Source organism: Halichoerus grypus, chromosome 3 (assembly GCF_964656455.1).
Source record: "Halichoerus grypus chromosome 3, mHalGry1.hap1.1, whole genome shotgun sequence".
Lineage (NCBI taxonomy): Eukaryota > Metazoa > Chordata > Mammalia > Carnivora > Phocidae > Halichoerus > Halichoerus grypus.
The window spans coordinates 149,723,024-149,745,597 of record NC_135714.1 but is presented as its reverse complement, the minus strand read 5'-3'; the positions used below and the strand labels follow the sequence as shown (position 1 = coordinate 149,745,597).

The window sequence follows — 22,574 nt, the reverse complement described above, 5'->3', positions numbered from 1 at the left end:
TCAGACTTCATCAATTTTAAGAACTTTTTCTCTTTGAAGCCCACTGTTAAGGGAGTGATAGGAAAGCCATAGATAAAGAGTAAATATTTAGGAAGTATATATCTGATAAAGAACTTGTATCCAGAATATGTAAAGGACTCTCAAAACTCAGGAAAACCACCCCAATTTTTAAAAGAGAGCAAAAGATTTGAACATGTCGTTCACCAAAGAAGACATACAGATGACAAATAAGTACATGAAAAGGGCCTCAACACCATTAATCATTAAGGAAATGCAATATAAGATCACAATGAGACACTTAATAGAATGGCCAAAAATTAAAAAGACTGACCATACCAAGTCTTGGAGAGAATGTGGAGAAACTGGAACTTTCATACACTGATGGTGGGAATGTAAAAATGGTACAATCACTTTGGAAAAACAATTTGGCAATTTCTTATAAAGTAAAACATACTCCTATCATACAATCCAGCTATTCTACTTCTAGGTATTAGTTTAAGATTAATGAAAGCTGGGGCGCCTGGGTGGCTCAGTCGGTTAAGCGTCTGCCTTTGGCTCAGGTCATGATCCCAGGGTCCTGGGATCGAGCCCCGCATCGGGCTCCCTGCTCCGTGGGAAGCCTGCTTCTCCCTCTCCCACTCCCCCTGCTTGTGTTCTCTCTCTCGCTGTGTCTCTCTCTGTCAAATAAATAAATAAAATCTTAAAAAAAAAAAAAGAGTAATGAAAGCTATGACCTTACAAAGACTTATACACAAGTGTTCAAAACAGCTTTATTTAGAATAGCCCAAAACATAAAACAACTCAAATGACCATCAACAGGTAAATAGATAAACAATCTAAAGCATATATAATGTAATACTTCTCAGCAATAAAAAGAAATCAGCTATTGATACCTGCAATGACATATATAAATCTCAAAATAAGTATGCTGAGTGAAAGAAGCCAGAAAAAACGAGTACATATTTTATGATTCTATTTATGTGAAACTAGAAAATGCAAATTTATTTCTGGAGATAGCAGATAAGTTGTTATCTGGTAAGAGTGGAGGGAAGGGAGGAGGTAAGAGTGATGAACTACAAAAGGGCATGAGGAAACTTAGGGATAACAGATATGTTCATTATCTTGATTGTGGTAATGGTTTCATGGGAATATACATATGCCAAAGCTTATCAAAATGTATACTTTAAATATTTACCGTTTATTATATGTCAATTTTACCTCAATAAAACTCTTCAAAAATATTTTGCTTATATAGTAGAATTTTGTTTTATATCTCAATATATTGTTGAAAGCTTAATGGTTGTGGTGATTCCTGCCACATAGTAAATGTTCAGTGAACAGAAGGTCTAGTTAACCTTCTTTGAAGATTAACCTGAAAAAAAATGTCAAGAAATGTGGCTCTTTTAAAAAATATTACCTATCTAATGGGTATAAGGAAGACCCTGATCTGAAGTAATTGAGAACTAGAGCACCTCAGAGAATTATACTTTTTAAAATATAAAACTTTAACTATGACCTGTAATAAGTTTATTGGAAGGCATTATTATATGTCTATATATTAGATTGTGATGTAATACAACACTAAGTATCTTGCTCCATCAAATCTGAAAAAATATAAAGTGAAATAGATCTCATATTTGTCTTTTCTTTCACTAATGTTGGAGTTGGGATTAAATTAAATATTTAAAGTTCTAAGAAAACATAAAAGAAAAGCCCAAAATTATTCAAATTAGATTATGAAACAAAGAAAATATTAAACTCGTTTGGAGTATGAAGGAATATTTTTAGTTTCTAAGTTTAGAAAAAAGCAGTGAATATGTTTATCAAATTTTTTTTTATCAGACTTCTGGTTTATCACACTTCTTACAGTTGCACATGTAAGGAGCTTGGAAATCATTACTCTGTCCTAACAATAAGTAAAAACCTGAACAGATTGAAAAATCAACAACTCTTCTTGGATTCATGAGAGAGGGGAGGACACAGGGGAAACCATGCCCCTGAGATTGGGAAGACAGGCAGATGAATATAGGAATTAAAGTCTTCCCAGAGCCAAGACTCAGTAGTAGAAACTGTCATGGGAACCAGTGCCAGAGTAAAAAACAAAAAACAAAAAACCCACCACCAACAAAAAGCCTGAACCTAATCAATGAATTGGTGGAGGCTCACTGTGGACAACTCTGAGAGTTAACAACTCCACAAGGACCCAGTCATGCTGGTCCCCCACAATATTGTGAGATTTACGTCTAAGACTGAACCAAGTACACACAGTGAATAACAGAAAAATCCCCTCAGGGTTTCATCAGGGGGAAGAAAAAGGAACCATTTTGAAATATGCCAGAGTGCTCTGTTCTTAAGTAGGCCTGCCCTCAGGAGAAACTACTTAACCAGAACCTAACCTGCCAAGGTATTTTCAGAGCCTAACTGACCTAGTGAAAGAGAAATATCCAACTGCAGCTGGCTCTAGGCTTGCTGTCCAACCAAAGAGGGGAGGGAAAAAAACCTGAGAAACACTTGTGAAAATCACAGCTCAGAAGCATGGACTCACTAAAAGACTGAGACCTAGTTATAGGCCTATAAAATGCTTCCTCTCCCCTCACATCTCATCAAATTACTAAAGGCCTATTTACAGCAGTTCCTTTTACTTGGTACATCATATGTGGCTATCAAGAAAACATTATAAGGCATACTAAAAAACAGATAAAATGAGCATCAGAACATCCCATGGCAGGGATGTTAGAATTATCAGACCAGGAATTTAAACAACTATGATTAATATACTAAGGACTCTAATGGATAAAGTACACAGAGAGCAAGAACAGATGGGCAAAGTAAGCAGAGAGATGGAAATTCTAAGAAAGAACCAAAAAAGAAATGCTAGAGATGAAAAACACTTTAACAGAAATAAAGCTTGCCTTTTATGGGCTCATTACCAGACCTGACACAGCTGAGGAGAGAATCACTGAGCTAGAGGATATAATAAATGAAGCCTCCAAAAGCACAGAATAAAGACTGAAAAAAAAATGGAACAGAATATCCAGGGACTGTGGGACAACTACAAAGGTATAACAGACTCATAATGGGAATACTAGAAGGAAAAGAAAGAGAGAAAGGAACAGAAGAAATACTTGAAACAATAATGACTGAGAATCTACCCAAATTAATGTCAGACACCAAACCACCAATTTAGGAAGCTCAGAGACCACCAAACAGGATATATGTCCCAAACACTACACACAGACATATAATTTTCAAACTACAGAAAATCAAAGGTTAAAAAAAAATCCTTAAAGAAACCAGAGGTAAAAAACACCTTACTTATAGGGAACAAAGATAAGTATTATACCCAACTTCTCTTCAGGAACCATGCAAGCAAGAAGAGAATGGAGTATATAAGAAATAGAGCAGAGGATCATAGGGGAAGAGAAGGAAAACTGAATGGGAAGAAATCAGAGAGGGAGACAAACCATGAGAGACTCTGGATTCCAGGATACAAACTGAGGGTTGTGGAAAGGGAGGTGGGTGGGGGGATGGGGTAATTGGGCATTAAGGAGGGCACGTGGTGTGATGAACACTGGGTGTTATACGCAACTGATGAATCATTGAACACTACATCAGAAACTAATGATGTACTATATGTTGGCTAATTGAATTTAAATTAAAAAAAAAAAAGAGAATGGAGTGAAATATTTAAACTGTTGAGAGAAAGAAATTTCAACCTATAATTCTGTACTCTGCAAACTTATCCTTCAAACATAAAAAAGAAAGATTTTCTCAGACGAATAAAAATTGAGAAAATTTGTTGCTAGTAAACCTGGCTTGCAAGAAATGTTAAAATAAGTTCTTTTGAGAGAAAGAAAATGATATAGGTCAGAAACTCAGATCTACATAAAGAAAAGAAGAGCATGAGAGGAGAAATAAGTAAAAGAAAAATTAATTTTTCTTATTCTTAACTGATCTAACAGATAATAGTTTGTTCAAAATAATAGCAATGATAAAAAATAAATAATAGCATTGATATATTCAATTATGCATGTTTATGTATAGATCATATATATATGTATATGTATGTTTATATATAAAGGGACCTGGGTGGCCCAGTCAGTTGAGTGTCTGACTCTTGATTTGGGCTCAGGTCATGATCTTGGGGTTATGGGATCGAGCCCCAAGTTGGGTTCTGTGCTCAACAGGGAGTCTGCTTCTCTCCTTCCCCCTCTTCCCCTTCCCCCCTCAAATAAAGATTTATTTATTTGATAGAGAGAGTGGGAGGGGAGTGGTAGAGAGAGGGAGAGAGAGAATCTCAGGCAGACTCCCCACTGAGCCAGGAGCCTGACATGGGCCTCAATCTTACCACCATAAAGTCATGGCCTGAGCCCAAATCATGAGTCAGACACTCAACTGACTGAGCCACCCAGGTGCCCCAAGGTATAGTATTTTTTGAAAGGGGATGTAGATTAGTTGCAAATGTATATTTCAAACTCTAGGGCAAACACTAAAAAAAAAAGTAAAAAAAAAAGGTATAACCAATATGCTAAGAAAGGAGAGAAAATGGAATCATATAAAATGTTCAATTAAAACCACAAAAGAAGGCAGAAAAAAAGTCAAAGAGAAAAATAGGAACAAGGAACAGGCAACAAGTAGAAAACAAAAACAAATATGGTAGATATTAGTCCAAATATATAAATAATCACTTTGGATATCAATGGTCTAAATGTCCCAATTAAAAGACAGATGATCAGAGTGGATCAAAAAGCATGACCCAATGTTAAACTTTGTATATAATGCTTTATAATTTAAAAACATTTTTTATTTTTTTTTCATCAGGATAAGTGTACTCTTTAATACCTATTTCCTATTTCACTCATTCCCCCACCTACCTCCCCTCTTATAACCATCCTTTGTTCACTGTAGTTGGAAATCTGCTTCTTGGTTTCTCATTCTCCCTTTTTTCCCTTTGCTCATTTGTTTTGTTTCCTAAATTTCACATATGAGTGAGATCATGTGGTGTTTGTCTTTCTCTGACTGATTTATTTCACTTGGCATTATTTTCTCTAGCTCTAGTCATGTTGTTGCAGATGGCAAGATTTCACTCTTTTTTATGATTGAATAATATTAAATTGTGCCCCCCTCCAAATCCATATGTTGAAGTTCTAACCCCCAATGTGATTGCATTTAGAGATAGGGCCTTTAAGGAGGTGATTAAAGTTAAATGAGCTCATAAGCACAGTGTTCTAATCCAATAGGACTGAAGAAGAGGAAGAAACACCAGACACTTCTCTCCCTCTTTCTCTCCACATGTGCACAAAAGAAAAGCAATAGGAGGGCACAGTGAGAAAGAGGCCATCTGGTAGCCAATGACAGAGGCCAAATCTGCTGTGATCTTGTACTTCTAGGGTCCAGAACTGTGACAAATAAATTTCTGTTGTTTAGGCCACCCAATCTGTGGTATCTTGTTATGGCAGTTATTATAGATGTTAGTAAAGAATTGAGAATGATACTATGAAGGAAAGAAAAAAAACAACCCAACTATATGTTGCCTACAAGAAACCTACTTCAAGAATAAAGACACATATAGAGGCACCTGGCTGGCTCAGTTGGAGGAGAGTGTGACTCTTGATCTCGGGGTCGTGCATTCAAGCTCCACGTCAAGTGTAGAGATTACTTAAAAATAAAAACTTTAAAAAAAGACATATAGCTAAAAAGTAAGTGTATGGAGAAAAATACACTGTACTAACACTAACCAAATAAAGCAGGAGTAGCTATATTAATTTGAGACAGAGCAGACATCAAAAGAATGTTATCAAGAATAAAGTAGGATATTACATAATGATAAACGGGTTAATTCTCCAATAAGACATAACAATTCTTAACAAGTATGTGCCTAACAAAAGAGCATCAAACTGCATTAAGTAAAAACTGATAGGATTGTGAGAAAAAACAGATGAATCCACTATCCATATATCATAGATTTCAACACCCCACAGAAATGGAACAAATCCAGCAGTAGAACTCAACAACACCACCAATGAACTGGATATAATTGACATCTACAGACTACTTCACCCACTAATAGCCAATACACATTGTTCTCAAACTCACACGGAACATTCATCAAGGCAGATCACATTCTGGGCCATAAAACACAACTTAACAAAGTGAAAAGAATAGAAATCATACAATTTCTTCTCTCATACCATAATGGAATTAAACTAAAAGTCAATAACAGAAAGATAACTGGAAAATCCCCAAATAGATGGAGATTAACAGAATTCTAAATAACATGTTGGGGCTAAAAAGAACTCTCAAGAGAACTTTTAGAATATTTTGAACTAAATGAAAAGGAAAACAACATATCAAAATGTGTGGGATGGATTGGGGGGAAAGATGGCAAAGGAGTAGGGGACCCTATTTCAACCGGTCCCCGGAATTGAGCTGGGTATCTACCAGACCACTCTGAGCACCCACGAAGCCACCCTGAGATGTAAGAAGATCTGGATCTCTACAAACAGAATATCGCAGGCGGTTGGTTTTGAGGTGCGAAGCAGGGACTCGTGATTCCGCTGGCAGATATCGGGGGATAAACGGCAGCGGGAGGGTGCCTGGCCGCGGGGATCCTACACTGCCGGTGAGTGACAGCCTCTCGCGCTGGGGATGGGCACAGACTCGCAGACCGGTAGCGGTGGGGAAAAGACTTTAGGGCAGCCCCCGGGGTGGAAACCTGGAGCAGCAGGGTCACGCCTGCGAACTGCAGCCCCCGGGGCGGAAACCCTGAGCGGCGGGGTAACGCCTGCGAACTGCATGCCCCGGGTTTCCGAACTGCAGCCCCCCACCCCCCCGGGTCAGAAACCCGGAGTGGCGGGGTCGGGCCTGCGAACTGCAGCCCCCGGGGTGGAAACCCAGAGTGGTGGGGTCGCGCCTGCGAACTGCAGCCCCCGGGGATGGAAAACCGGAGCGGCGGGGTCACGCGGATGAACTGGGAGCTGCTGGCGGTTTTAGAAGCACAAAGGGCAGAGACATGCTCCAACCTGGAGGCAGGACTGGGAGCGCTGCAGAGGGGCGCACAACCCAGGCCGCTGCAGTTTATAGCAGCACGGACAGAAACGGAGATGGTGTGGCCTGGAGAGCTCACTGAAGAACAGACTGCAGTCTCTCTGCTCTGAGGCAGAGGGTTGGACACGGTCTCTTCCGCTCTGACTCGCAGAAGAGACATGAAAAGCCACCAGGGAAAGCCGCCAGAGAACAAAAGCCACAAAGACTGATTCCCGCTGAGCCCATCCCCCGCCACAGGGGGGCAGGGCAACTCCGCCCAAACAGGGTTGCCTGAGTAACAGCGCGGCAGGCCCCTCCTGCAGAAGACAGGCTGGGAAAACAACAGGCCAGCAACCCTAAGGTCCCAAGAAAACAGGTGCATCTTGCTTGGGTTCTGGTCAATAATTTGGACTCTATACATTCCCTCAAACACCCATCAACAGAATGACTAGGAGGAGGAGCCCCCAAATCGAAAAGACTCAGAGATTATGACTTATGCTGCAGATTTACAAATGGATGCAGATATAACCAAGATGTCGGAGATGGAATTCAGGCTAGCAATTGTGAAGACAATGGCTAGAATGGAGAAATCAATTAATGGCAACATAGAGTCTCTAAGGGCAGAAAGGAAAGCTGAATTGGCAGAACTTAAAAATGCTATCAATGAGATCCAATCCAATCTAGATAATCTAACAGCTAGGGTAACTGAGACAGAAGAGAGAATAAGCGATCTGGAAGACAGTATGATAGATAAAAAGGGAAAAGAGGAGGCCAGGGAAAAACAACTCAGAATCCATGAAAATAGAATCAGAGAAATAAGTGACACCATGAGGCGTTCCAATGTCAGAATAATTGGAATCCTGGAGGGAGTGGAGAGAGAGAGAGGGCTAGAAGATGTATTTGAGCAAATCGTAGCTGAGAACTTCCCTAATCTGGGGAATGAAACAAACATTCGCGTCCTAGAGGCAGAGAGGACCCCGCCCAAGATCAAGGAAAACAGGCCAACACCCTGGGGTGTAATAGTAAAATTTGCAAATCTTAGAACCAAGGAAACCATCTTTTTTTTTTTTTTTAAATTTTTTATTGTTATGTTAATCCCCATACATTACATCATTAGTTTTAGATATAGTGTTCCATGATTCATTGTTTGTGCATAACACCCAGTGCTCCATGCAGAACGTGCCCTCCTCAATACCCATCACCAGGCTAACCCATCCTCCCAACCCCCTCCCCTCTAGAACCCTCAGTTTGTTTTTCAGAGTCCTTCGTCTCTCATGGTTCTTCTCCCCCTCCGATTTCCCCCCCCTTCATTCTTCCCCTCCTGCTACATTCTTCTTCTTCTTTTTTTCTTTCTTAACATCTATTGCATTATTTGTTTCAGAGGTACAGATCTGAGATTCAACAGTCTTGCACAATTCACAGCGCTTACCAGAACACATACCCTCCCCAGTGTCCATCACCCAGTCACCCCATCCCTCCCACCCCACCCCCCCACTCCAGCAACCCTCAGTTTGTTTCCTGAGATTAAGAATTCCTCATATCAGTGAGGTCATATGATACATGTCTTTCTCTGTTTGACTTATTTCGCTCAGCATAATACCCTCCAGTTCCATCCACGTCGTTGCAAATGGCAAGATCTCATTCCTTTTGATGGCTGCATAATATTCCATTGTGTATATATACCACATCTTCTTTATCCATTCATCTGTTGATGGACATCTTGGCTCTTTCCACAGTTTGGCTATTGTGGACATTGCTGCTATAAACATCGGGGTGCACGTACCCTTTCGGGTCCCTACTTTTGTATCTTTGGGGTAAATACCCAGGAGTGCAATTGCTGGATCATATGGTAGCTCTATTTTCAACTTTTTGAGGAACCTCCATACTGTTTTCCAGAGTGGCTGCACCAGCTTGCACTCCCACCAACAGTGTAGGAGGGTTCCCCTTTCTCCGCATCCCCGCCAACATCTGTCATTTCCTGACTTGTTAATTTTAGCCATTCTGACTGGTGTGAGGTGAATCAAACCTCAATGAGATACAACCAAGGAAACCATCTTAAGGGCAGTTAGGGGGAAGAGATTCCTTACGTGCAGAGGGAGGAACATCAGAATAACGTCAGACCTATCCACAGAGACCTGGCAAGCCAGAAGGGCCTGGCAAGACATATTCAGAGTACTAAATGAGAAGAACATGCAGCCAAGAATACTTTATCCAGCAAGGCTTTCATTTAGAATGGATGGAGAGATGCAGAGCTTCCACGACCGGCAGAAGTTGAAAGAATATGTGACCACTAAGCCGGCCCTGCAAGAAATATTAAGGGGGTTCTATAAAAGGAGAAAGACCCCAAGAGTGATCTACAACAGAAATTTACAGGGACAATCTATAAAAACAACGTCTTCATAGGCAACATGATGACAATTAATTCATATCTTTCAATAATCACTCTCAACGTGAATGGCCTAAACGCTCCCATAAAATGGCACAGGGTTGCAGATTGGATAAAAAGACAGGACCCATCCATATGCTGTCTACAAGAGACTCATTTTGAACCTAAAGATACATCCAGACTGAAAGTGAAGGGATGGAGATCTATCTTCCATGCCAGCAGACCTCAAAAGAAAGCTGGGGTAGCAATTCTTATATCAGACAAATTAGATTTTAAACTAAAGTCTGTAATAAGAGACACAGAAGGACACTATGTCATTCTTAAAGGGTCTATCCAACAAGAAGATCTAACAATTGTAAATATCTATGCCCCCAACATGGGAGCAGCCATCTACATAAGCCAACTGTTAACCAAAATAAAGAGTCATATTGATAACAATACATTAATTGTAGGAGACCTCAATACTCCACTCTCAGCAATGGACAGATCATCTAAGCAGAAAATCAACAAGGAAACAAGAGCTTTGAATGATACATTGGACCAGATGGGCCTCATAGATATTTACAGAACATTCCACCCTAAAACAACAGAATACTCATTCTTCTCGAGCGCACATGGAACTTTCTCCAGAATAGACCACATACTGGGTCACAAATCAGGTCTCAACCAATACCAAAAGATTGAGATTATTCCCTGCATATTCTCAGACCACAATGCTCTAAAACTGGAACTCAATCACAAGAAAAAATTTGGCAGAAATTCAAACACTTGGAAGCTAAAGACCACTCTGCTCAAGAATGTTTGGGTCAACCAAGAAATCAAAGAAGAACTTAAACAATTCATGGAAATCAATGAGAATGAAAACACATCGGTCCAAAACCTATGGGATACTGCAAAGGCGGTCCTAAGGGGGAAATACATAGCCATCCAAGCCTCACTCAAAAAAATAGAAAAATCCCAAATTCACCAACTAACTCTACACCTTAAAGAACTAGAGAAAAAGCAACAAACAACGCCTAAGCCACGCATTAGAAGAGAAATAATTAAAATTAGGGCAGAAATCAATGAATTAGAAACCAGAAACACAGTAGATCAGATCAACGACACTAGAAGTTGGTTCTTTGAAAGAATTAATAAGATTGATAAACCACTGGCCAGACTTATCCAAAAGAAGAGAGAAAGGACCCAAATTAATAAAATTATGAATGAAAGGGGAGAGATCACGACTAACACCAAGGAAATAGAAACAATTATTAGAAATTATTATCAACAACTATATGCCAATAAACTGAGCAATATGGATGAAATGGAGGCCTTCCTGGAAACCTATAAGCTGCCAAGACTGAAACAGGAAGAAATTGACAACCTGAATAGACCAATAACCAGTAACGAGATTGAAGCAGTGATCAAAAACCTCCCAAAAAACAAGAGTCCAGGGCCTGATGGATTCCCTGGGGAATTCTACCAAACATTCAAAGTAGAAATAATACCTATTCTACTGAAGCTGTTTCAAAAATAGAAACAGAAGGAAAACTTCCAAACTCATTCTATGAGGCCAGCATTACCTTAATCCCCAAACCAGGCAAAGACCCCATCAAAAAGGAGAATTTCAGACCAATATCCCTGATGAATATGGATTCCAAAATCCTCAACAAAATCCTAGCTAATAGGATCCAACAATACATTAAAAGGATCATCCACCACGACCAAGTGGGATTTATCCCCGGGATGCAAGGGTGGTTCAACATTCGCAAATCAATCAGTGTGATAGAACACATTAATAAGAGGAGGAAGAAGAACCATATGGTCCTCTCAATTGATGCAGAAAAAGCATTGGACAAAATACAACATCCTTTCCTGATTAAAACTCTCCAGAGTATAGGGATAGAGGGAACATTCCTCAAGTTCATAAAATCCATCTATGAAAACCCCACAGAGAATATCATCCTCAATGGGGAAAAGCTGAGAGCCTTTCCCTTAAGATCAGGAACACGTCAAGGGTGCCCACTCTCACCACTGTTGTTCAACATAGTACTAGAAGTCCTAGCAACAGCAATCAGACAACAAAAAGAAATAAAAGGTATTCAAATTGGCAAAGAAGAAGTCAAACTCTGTCTTTTCACAGATGACATGATACTCTATGTGGAAAATCCAAAAGACTCCACCCCCAAATTACTAGAACTCATACAGCAATTCAGTAATGTGGCAGGATACAAAATCAATGCACAGAAATCAGTTGCTTTCTTATACACTAACAACGCAACTGTAGAAAGAGAAATTAGAGAAACGATTCCATTTACAATCGCACCAAAAACCATAAGATACCTCGGAATAAACCTAACCAAAGAGGTAAAGGATCTATACTCTAGGAACTACACAACACTCATGAAAGAAATTGAAGAAGACACAAAAAGATGGAAAAATATTCCATGCTCATGGATCGGAAGAATAAACATTGTTAAAATGTCTATGCTACCCAGAGCAATCTATACCTTCAATGCGATCCCGATCAAAATTCCAATGACATTTTTCAAAGTGCTGGAACAAACAATCCTAAAATTTGTATGGAATCAGAAAAGACCCCGAATCGCCAAGGAGATGTTGAAAAAGAAAAACAAAGCTGGGGGCATCACGTTGCCCAATTTCAAGCTATATTACAAATCAGTGATCACCAAGACAGCATGGTAGTGGCACAAAAATAGACATATAGACCAATGGAACAGAATAGAGAACCCAGATATGGACCCTCAACTCTATGGTCAAATAATCTTTGACAAAGCAGGAAAAAACATGCAATGGAAAAAAGACAGTCTCTTCAATAAATGGTGCTGGGAAAATTGGACAGCCACATGCAGAAGAATGAAACTCGACCATTCTCTAACACCATTCACAAAGATAAACTCAAAGTGGATGAAAGACCTCAATGTGAGACAGGAATCCATCAAAATCCTAGAGGAGAATATAGGCAGTAACCTCTTTGACATCGGCCACAGCAACTTCTTTCAAGATACATCTCCAAAAGCTAGTGAAACAAAAGCAAAAATGAACTTTTGGGACTTCATCAAGATAAAAAGCTTCTGCACAGCAAAGGAAACAGTCAACAAAACAAAGAGGCAACCCACAGAATGGGAGAAGATATTTGCAAATGACACTACAGATAAAGGGCTGGTATCCAAAATCTATCAAGAACTTCTCAAACTCAACACCCAAAAAACAAATAATCAAGTCAAAAAGTGGGCAGAAGAGATGAACAGACGCTTCTCTGAAGAAGACATACAAATGGCTAACAGACACATGAAAAAATGTTCATCATCATTAGCCATCAGGGAAATCCAAATCAAAACCACACTGAGATACCACCTTACACCAGGTAGAATGGCAAAAATGGACAGGGAAAGAAACTACAAATGTTGGAGAGGCTGTGGAGAAAGGGGAACCCTCTTACACTGTTGGTGGGAATGCAAGTTGGTACAGCCACTTTGGAAAACAGTGTGGAGGTTCCTCAAAAATTTAAAAATAGAGCTACCCTATGACCCAGCAAGTGCACTACTGGGTATTTACCCCAAAGACACAGATGTAGTGAAAAGAAGGGCCATATGCACCCCAATGTTCATAGCAGCAATGTCCACAATAGCCAAACTGTGGAAAGAGCCGAGATGCCCTTCAACAGATGAATGGATAAAGAAGATGTGGTCCATATATACAATGGAATATTACTCAGCCATCAGAAAGGATGAATACCCAACTTTTACATCCACATGGATGGGACTGGAGGAGATTATGCTAAGCAAAATAAGTCAAGCAGAGAAAGTCAATTATCATATGGTTTCACTTATTTGTGGAACATAAGGAATAACATGGAGGACATTAGGAGAAGGAAGGGAAAAATGGGGGGGTGGGGGAATTGGAGGGAGAGATGAACCATGAGAGACTATGGACCTGAGAAACAAACAGGGTTCTAGAGGGGAGGGGGAGGGGGGATTGGTTAGCCTGGTGATGGGTATTAAGGAGGGCACGTACTGCATGGAGCACTGGGTGTTATACGAAAACAATGGATCGTGGATCACTACATCAAAAACTAATGATGTATTGTATGGTGACTAACATAATAAAATTAAAAACTACAAAAAAAAATAATAAATTAAAAAAAAAAAGAAGAAGATGTGGTCCATATATACACTGGAATATTACTCAGCCATCAGAAAGGATGAATACCCAACTTTTACATCCACATGGATGGGACTGGAGGAGATTATGCTAAGTGAAATAAGTCAAGCAGAGAAAGTCAATTATCATATGGTTTCCCTTATTTGCGGAACATAAGGAATAGCATGGAGGACATTAGAAGGAAGGGAAAAATGGGCGGGGGGAATTGGAGGGAGAGATGAACCATGAGAGACTATGGACCTGAGAAACAAACAGGGTTTTAGAGGGGAGGGGGGAGGGGGGATTGGTTAGCCCGGTGATGGGTATTAAGGAGGGCACGTACTGCATGGAGCACTGGGTGTTATACGAAAACAATGGATCGTGGATCACCACATCAAAAACCAAGGATGTATTGTATGGTGACTAACAACATAATAAAATTAAAAAAAGAGAAAAAGAAAAAATGTGTGGGATGCAGCAAAAGCAGAGCTTAGAGGGAAATTTATGAATGCATTAAATGCAAATATTAGAAAAGAAGAAAGATCTAAAACTATTATCTCAGTTTCCACCTTGGGAAACTAGAGCAAATTCAATTTGCTCCAAAGTAAGCAGGAAAAAAAGAAATAACAAGAATTAGAACAGGTAAGTGAAACAAGTCAGAGAAAGACAAATGCCATATGATTTCATTTATATGTGGAATCTAAAAAACAAACAAAAATGAGAAACAATATTCATAAATATAGAGAACTAGTGGTTGCCAGAGGAAAGAGGGTTGGGGAATAGGCAAAATAGGTGGAAGGGATTAGGAGATACACATTTCTGGTTATCAAATAAAGAAGTTACAAGGATGAAAAAGTACAGCATAGGGAATATAGTCAATAATATTGTAATAATTTTGTATAATGACAGATGGTAACTACATTTATCATGGTGAACATTTCATTATGTACATAATTGCTGAACCACTATGTTGTACAGTTGAAACTAATATATGTCAACTACACTTCAATCAAAAAATTAAAAGGAGAAAATTAGGAATTCAAGTGAAAAACTTAAAGAATGACTGGCTTTTTGATGATTTGAAGAAATTATTAAATTTTTTTAGTTATGTTAAAGGATATTGTGTTACGAGTTTTAAAAGTCCTTACCTTTAGTGAAATATACTGAAATATTTGTGGATAAGATGAGATGACTAGAATTAGCTTCAAAGTAATCAAAATTGAGGGAGAAAAAAAGTGGAGGTATAGGTGATATAAGGGAGGCTATGGGGTGGTAAAAATTGAAGCTAATAGATGAGTAGTTTGAGGTTCATTAAACCATTATATCTGTTTTGTATATATTTGAAGTTTTTCACAATAAAAAGAAAATAAAAATCAATACTTTAATAAAAAATGATTAGAGCAGAAATCAACGAAATTTAAAACAGGAAATCAATAGAGAAAATCAATGAAACCAAAAGCTGGTTCTTTAAAAAGATTTTAAAAAAATCAATAAGCTTCTAGCCAAGTAAACTAAGAAAAAAAAGAGGACACAAATTACTAATATCAGAAATGAAAGAAGGAACATCACTACAGATCCCATGCAAATTGAAAGGCTAATAAAGCAATATTATGACCAACTCTATGCCCATAAATCTGTTAAACAAAATGAGTGAATCAACTCCTTGCAAGACACAGTTTGCCAAAATTCACACAAACATACAATCTGAATAGACCTCTATCTATTAAAGAAATTGAGTTAATAATTAGTAACCTCCCCAAACAGAAAGCACCAGGCTCAAGTGGGTTCCCCAGTAAATTTTATGAAATATTTCAGGAAGAAATTATACCAATTCTCTACAATCTCTTTCAGAGGATAGAAGCAGAGGGAATATTTCCTAACTCATTCTATGAGGCCAGCATTACTGTAATACCAAAACCAGATAATGGCTTTACAGGAAAAGAAAGCTATAGACCAATATCTCTCATGAACATAGATACAAAAATCCTCAACAAAATATTAGCAAATTGAATCCAAACAAGTATAAAAAGAATGATATACCACAGTCAATGTGATTTAGGTATGCAAGGCTGGTTCAATGTTTGAAAATTAATTAATGCAATCCATCACATCAATAGACTAAAAAAAAAATCACATGATCATATCAATAGATGCAGAAAACTCATTTGAGAAAACCTAACACACATGCATGATAAAAGTTCTCAGTAAACTAGAAATAGAGGGGAACTTTCTCAACTTGGTAAAGACTATCTACAAAAAACCTATAGCTAACATCCTTAATGGTGACAAATTCAGATCTTTCCTACTAAGATCAGGAACAAGGCAAGAAAGTGCCCTCTCACCATTCTTTTTTAATATCATACTGAATGTCCTTGCTAATATAATAAGGCAAGAAAAGGAAATAAAAGGTATATAAAGTATATAAAGTCTTTGCAGATGACATGATTGCCTATGTAGAAAATCCAAAAGAATCAACAAAAAACCTTCTGGAACTAATAAGTGATTATAGCAAAGTTGCAGGATACAAGGTTAATATACAAGCATCAGTTGCTTTCCAATATACAAGCAATGAATAAGTGGAATTTGAAATAAAAAACAATACCATTTACATTAACACCCCCCAAAATAAAATATTTAGGTATAAATCTGACAAAATATATACAAGATGTATATGAGAAAAACTATAAAACTCTGTTGAATAAAATCAACATTTGGATATGGTGATGCCTTTTAAGATATAACACCAAAAACATAATCCATGAAAGAAATAATTGATAAGCTAAACTTTATTATAGTTAAAATTTCTCTGTGAAAGAATATGTCAAGAGAATTAGAAGATAAGCTGTAGGCTGGAAAAAATACTTACAAAATACACATCTGATACAGGACTGTTATCCAAAATATACAAAAACTCTTTTAAACTCAACAATAAGAAAACAACCAACCCGATTAAAAAAATAGGCCAAAGACCTTAACAGATTCTTCACCAAAGAAGACATACAGATGACAAATATGTATATGAAAAGACACCCCACATCATATGTCATCAAGGAAATGCAAATTAAAAGAACAATGAGATATCACTACACACCTATTAGAATGGCCAATATCCAGAACACTGACAACACCAAATACTAGTGAGGATATGAAACAACAAGAACTCTCATATGTTGCTGGTGGATATGTGAAATGGTATAGTCACTTTGGAATACAGTTTAGCAGTTTCTTACAAAACTAAACAATTTTTACCATATAATTCAGCAATTGTGCTCATTGGTATTTATCCACAGGAGTTGAAAACTTATGACCATACAAAAACTGGTCCATGGATATTTACAGAAGCTTTATTCATATTTGCCAAAAATTGGAAGCAACCAAGATGTCCTTGAGTAGGTAAATGGATAAATAAATTGTGGTACATCCAGACAATGGAATATTATTTAGTACTAAAAGAAATGAGCTGTCAAGACATGAAAAGACATGGAGGAAACTTAAATGCATTTTACTAAGTGAAAGAAGCCAATCTGAAATGGCTACATATTGTATGATTACAACTATATGACATTCTGAAAAACGTAAAACTATAGAGACAATAAAAAACATCAGTAGTTGCCAGAAGTTAAGGAGAGAGAAATGTATAGGCAGATCACAGAGGATTTTTAGGGCAGTGAAAATATTCTGTATGATACTGTAATGATGGATAAATGTCATTATACATTTGTCCAACCCATAGAATGTACAGCACCATGCATGAAATTATGGCCTTTGGGAGATTATGATGTGCCATGCAGGTTCATCTTGGGAAAAAAAAAAAATTACCGTTCTGGTGAGTGATGTTGATATTTAGGAGACTATGCATGTGTGAGGGCAGAGGGTATATGGGAAATCTGTACCGCCCTTTCAATTTTATTGTAAACCAATGACTACTCTAAAATAAGTGTCCTTTTAAAAAATCCACAATCTTACCTAAATTAATTCACCTTTAAGATGTATCAAGTCACTGAAAACTTCATACAAAAATTTCCTTTCAACAACATTGTTTTCTTTCAAAGTACAATATACCTATATGTCTTCTCCTCTTTTTAATATTTCACGGTAGGAAAGATCCTCTGGCATCTGTCAACAAGATGAAATCTGAATGGCTGTGGATTCTGATTCTGATTCCTCCACTATTTTGCTAGTTTTTCTTTGCTACAATAGCCTCCATTCTTTTCATGTCTAACCTGAAAGCCAGAGAAGCCTGATTAAATAGATGATAAAAAAAAAAAAGAAAAAAAATAGATGATGAATATTCCACAGTTGTATGCAAATACTGTATTTAAAGAATTCTCTCCTGGAAGAGAAAAACACTTGCTTGGTATGACCCCAAGAGCTTAAACTGGGACTGGTTGGTAGAAGCTACAAAAAATATTTTACAGTAAGGGAAATGTTAGAACTGCATCAGTAGAATATGTTGACTTAGTCAATAATGAGCTCCCCAGCATGGTAGGTGTTTGAGAACAGGGCTAAATGTTTATTAGGGGAAATTCAAGTCTCTGTTTTCAATGAGGCTAGGATGAAGTAATCTGCATGGGATAAAAATTCACAATATTACTAAAAATTTGCAACAAAAATGAGCCCCCAAAATATTTTTGGTAGGTTTTAAAAACTTAATTGAACTATATGTATAGAATATTATTTCTCAATGTCAGAATAGATAGGTTTTTTGTTCCTGTCAGAGTGGAACCCAAGTTATTTGACAATGTTGTTGTTAGGATATGCAAGTTAAGAACCACTGAACTTGGGATACCTGAGTGGCTCAGTTGGTGAAGTGTCTGCCTTCGGCTCAGGTCATGATCCCAGGGTCCTGGGATTGAGCCCTGCATCAGGCTCCCTGCTCAGAGGGGAGTCTGCTTGTCTCTCTCCCTCTGCCCCTGCTTGTGATCTCTCTCTCTGACAAATAAATAAAATCTTAAAAAAAACAAAACAAAACCACTGAACTTGATGGTATTCGTTCTAGAAATTCACTTGAGTTTTGACCACCATAAAAAGCAGTTCTAGAAATTCACTTGAGTTTTACCACCTTAAAAAACAGTTCTTCTCTACTGAATATACCAAAAATAAAAAATTACTTTGAGTACTTAAAAATGCAGATTCTGGCTCTTACTATCACCTCCCCCTGATCCCCAGCATTTCTTACCTAATATTTTGTTGTGGAACCCGGGCATTTGATTTTTTTTAAAAGATTTTATTTATTTATTTGACAGACAGAAAGCAGGAGAGCACAAGCAGGGGGAGTGGCAGACAGAGAGGGAGAAGCCGTCTCCCTGTAGAGCAGGGAGCCCAACTCGGAGCTCCATCCCAGAACCCTGGGATCATGACCCCAGCTGAAGGCAGTCCCTTAACCAATGAGCCACCCAGGCGCCCCCGGGGGCATCTGATTTTTAACAATTATTCTAAGGGATTTTTATTGTCAGTAGTCATAAAATTACACTTGAGAAACACAAAGAAGAGAGTAGAAAAGATCAACTCCCAATCTTTTTATCCAAATATTTATGAGAATGCTACAGAACTTTGTGTTCAGATGAATTTCATCTTTTAAAAAAACAAACACTGACACATTTTGCTTTTTCTTCTATCTCAGGGCAAAAAGCCAAGATGAAATTTATAGTACTTGCTGTCGCTGTTGGGCTAACTTTGCTGCTAGGAGTCCAAGCCATGCCTGCCAGTCGCCTCTCTTGCTACAGAAAGACCCTAAAAGATCGCAACTGTCACAACCTTCCAGAGGGAGTGACTGACCTGACAAAGATCGATGTCAACGTCCAGGATCACTTCTGGGATGGGAAGGGATGTGAGATGATCTGTTACTGCAACTTCAGCGAATTGCTCTGCTGCCCAAAGTAAGGAAATGTAATCACAAAGTATATGGCTATGAAATGTATGCATAACAACTCTTTCTTAAGACAACTTTATATGTGTTTGCTGAAATTAATCACCCTTTTTTAGTAAAATCCTACTTAAATCTCAGCTATTTTCTAGGATCATCACCATTGTGTATGAAACTGTTTTCATTTAAGAAACAGAGTTTGGCAGATTTTAATAAAACTAAATATATAAAAAAACCCAAAAAACAAACAAACAAAAAACTAAATATAATCCAGAAAATTAATAACACTCCAATATATTAAATTCTAAATTCCCTGACTTTTACCACAAAAAAATCTACCAGTAGGAGAGGCCAACTTTAAGGTTGATATCTTAAATCAATTTGAAAACCAATAAAAGGCTTTAGATAAAAGATCCTAGTGAACAGGGCCACATAATTAATTGGACAGAGAAGTGGTAATGGTCAAAGAAAAACTTTCTAGCTCTATGTATGAGTTAACCAGAAATGAACTAAATAAAAATTATCTACTGACTTGGAAAAGAGATGCATTTTAAGGATAATACAGTGGCAGATAAATCAATAATTTTTTTTGGTTCTTGTTTTTAAAATCATCTTCTTCTGATACTGAAGAGCCTCAAATACCATGATCTTGGCTATTTCATACTGAAATTAGCTCTTTCAAATTACTTTCAACACATGTCATCATATTTTCATTTTTCTAAGAAACCTGTGAGGTAGAAAGAACAGATATAATCATCTTACGAAGGAAAGATGCAGAGAGGTAAAGTGACCAGCGTCATCCCACACAACTCGTTAATATCAGTACTGAAACTAAAATCCAGGTCTTCTGATTTGGACCAGATATTTTTTCTAACAAGGCACTTGGGTTCTTAATGTGTGGTTCCCAGATCAGCAGCTTCAATATCACCTAGTTCTTATTAAAGATGCATATCCATTCTGGAGCCCTCGACCAGACCTACTGAATTAGGAAGACTGGAGGTGAGGCCCAGCAACTATGGCTTAACAAATCCTACAGGTGATTCTGATGCATGATAAAGTTTGAGAATCACTTGTACTAAATGATATCAAGAACGTGAGTAAACGGATTCCATTAAAATGACTTAATTTTTCCCAGACTACATAAATGAAATGCTATTTAATATTAAAATACCATGTTTGCTCTTTTGTAATTGTAAGACCTGAAGCCAATTTATTGAGAAGTACTTGTATTTAATTTATGATATAATTTTGTGACCATCTGTGTTAATGGATGAGAATAGAAGTCTGGATGCACAAAAGTAATTTCTATCTGATTTTGCTTACCTTTTCCCCAGTACCAACAGATTTATATTGCTAAATATATTTCTTTTTTTCCCCCTGTAAACACAAATTCTAATTTGCCATCCTATATTCCTCTCATTTGTATTGAGATATAATTGACACACAGCACTGTATGTTTAAGGTATACAATATTATAACTTGGCAGACATATAGCACAAAATGGTTACCATAATAAATGTAGTTAACATTCATCACTTCATATAGTTACCCAAAATGTTTTCTCCTTGTGATGAGAACTTTTAGAATTTACTCTATTAGCAACTTTCAAATACATGATACAGCAGTGTAAACTATACTTACATTATAGTTTACACACTAAGTATATTTCTAATGAGCCATAATCCTGATAAAATTTTATATTATTTTCATGCATTTTAATACTTTACCTAATGTGATCTTTTCAGTAACAGTTGAGTTGAATAGCTTAACATTTGTCCTTTCCCTATAAAACCTAGAAATTTATTTATTGACATTCTAAGAATTTTTTAACCTTCTATTTCTTATCTGTGGATTTAAACTTCATGGCCCATCTCCACTCATATCAGAGAAATAATACTTCCGGTATGATCATAAGGTTTTGAAATCATTTAATTTTTCCTTTTCTTTATAGATAAAGGATAGCATAATATCAAAGGCAAAGGGGTGGAAAGTAGGAGACTTGATTACTTTCTTGATCTTTGTTGCTCCTGTGGCAAGTCCTCCCACTCATTCTCTTGGTACTTTATTCCCTAAAAAGAATAGTTATGTCTGAAATCCTGGAAATCATTGTCCATTTTTAACCCACTAAAGACTCATAGATATCTTAGTTTTCACCTGAATTTAACTGATGTCCTACTTTCTTTCAGAGATATCTTCTTTGGACCAAAGATCTCTTTTGTGATTCCTTGCAACAATCATTGAGAATCTTCATGTATTCCAGAGAACATCATCTCTCATTTCCCACAAATTGCACTATGTCAACATAACTGCATTTCAAGTTTCTATCCATGCAATAAAGCACAGATTCTATAAAGTCTTACTTGTCTAAGACAGTAAACTTGTGTTTAAATAAGTAGTAATAAAAATTAATTCAATTTAAATTTTCTGTGGACATTGTTGGCACTGGTTAAAAATTTGGGCTAGAAAATTTTCATCTATGAGGTGTTCAGTAGGCTCAGGCTTTTTGAATAGTTGATCAGCCATACTCCTTGCTCAAAGGTTGAGAACTTTTAGCTCTTAGTTGACAGTTACTGACCATGTATACTTAATGGAAAGAATCAGATATAAATTGAGGTTCTTAGAAGGGAATCTAGAAGATTTCTAGTAAGAGGGTAAAAGGGCTGGGGCACTTGGCTGACTCAGTTGGTAGGGCATGAAACTCAATCTCAGGTCCTGAGTTCCAGCCCCATGTTGGGAAGAGAGTTTACTTAAAAAAAAAAAAAAAAAAAAAAAAGATGATAAAGGAAGCCAATATTTAAGTACATATTATGTATGCCAAGAATTTTAAGTGCATTTTCACTTCGCTCTCTCAAAAAACAACAAAAACCTTCACGGTAAGTATTCTTAAACCCATTTTTTAGATATTAAATTGAGTTTAACATATTTGCTAAAAATCAAATGTAGCCCATACACAACACACATTCACACACAGCTGTATCCTTAAAATTATGATGTTTATCCCTCATGTATCAATTCTTCTTTAGAATAACATATATTAAAAGAAACATGTAATGGATTAGAATTAAAGTCACATGAATGTTAAAGGTAAATAAAACAGATGCCTTGAAAGATATTTTCTGATAGAGGCAGCTTTGGACTATGCCCCATATC

At 37.3% G+C, this 22,574-nt stretch overlaps 1 protein-coding gene across 1 annotated transcript in view; it reads left to right on the top strand.

Moving 5' to 3' along the window:
* SCRG1 (stimulator of chondrogenesis 1) overlaps window positions 1–21,780 on the top strand; it is a 30,871-nt gene extending 9,091 nt beyond the window's left edge. The window contains exons 2-3 of the mRNA XM_036075531.2: window positions 19,182–19,437; window positions 21,611–21,780. Of these exons, the coding sequence (XP_035931424.1) occupies window positions 19,196–19,437; window positions 21,611–21,665 (297 nt within the window). The 5' untranslated portion in view covers window positions 19,182–19,195 and the 3' untranslated portion in view covers window positions 21,666–21,780. The remainder of the gene's footprint in view (window positions 1–19,181; window positions 19,438–21,610) is intronic.
* Window positions 21,781–22,574: the final 794 nt, after the last annotated feature.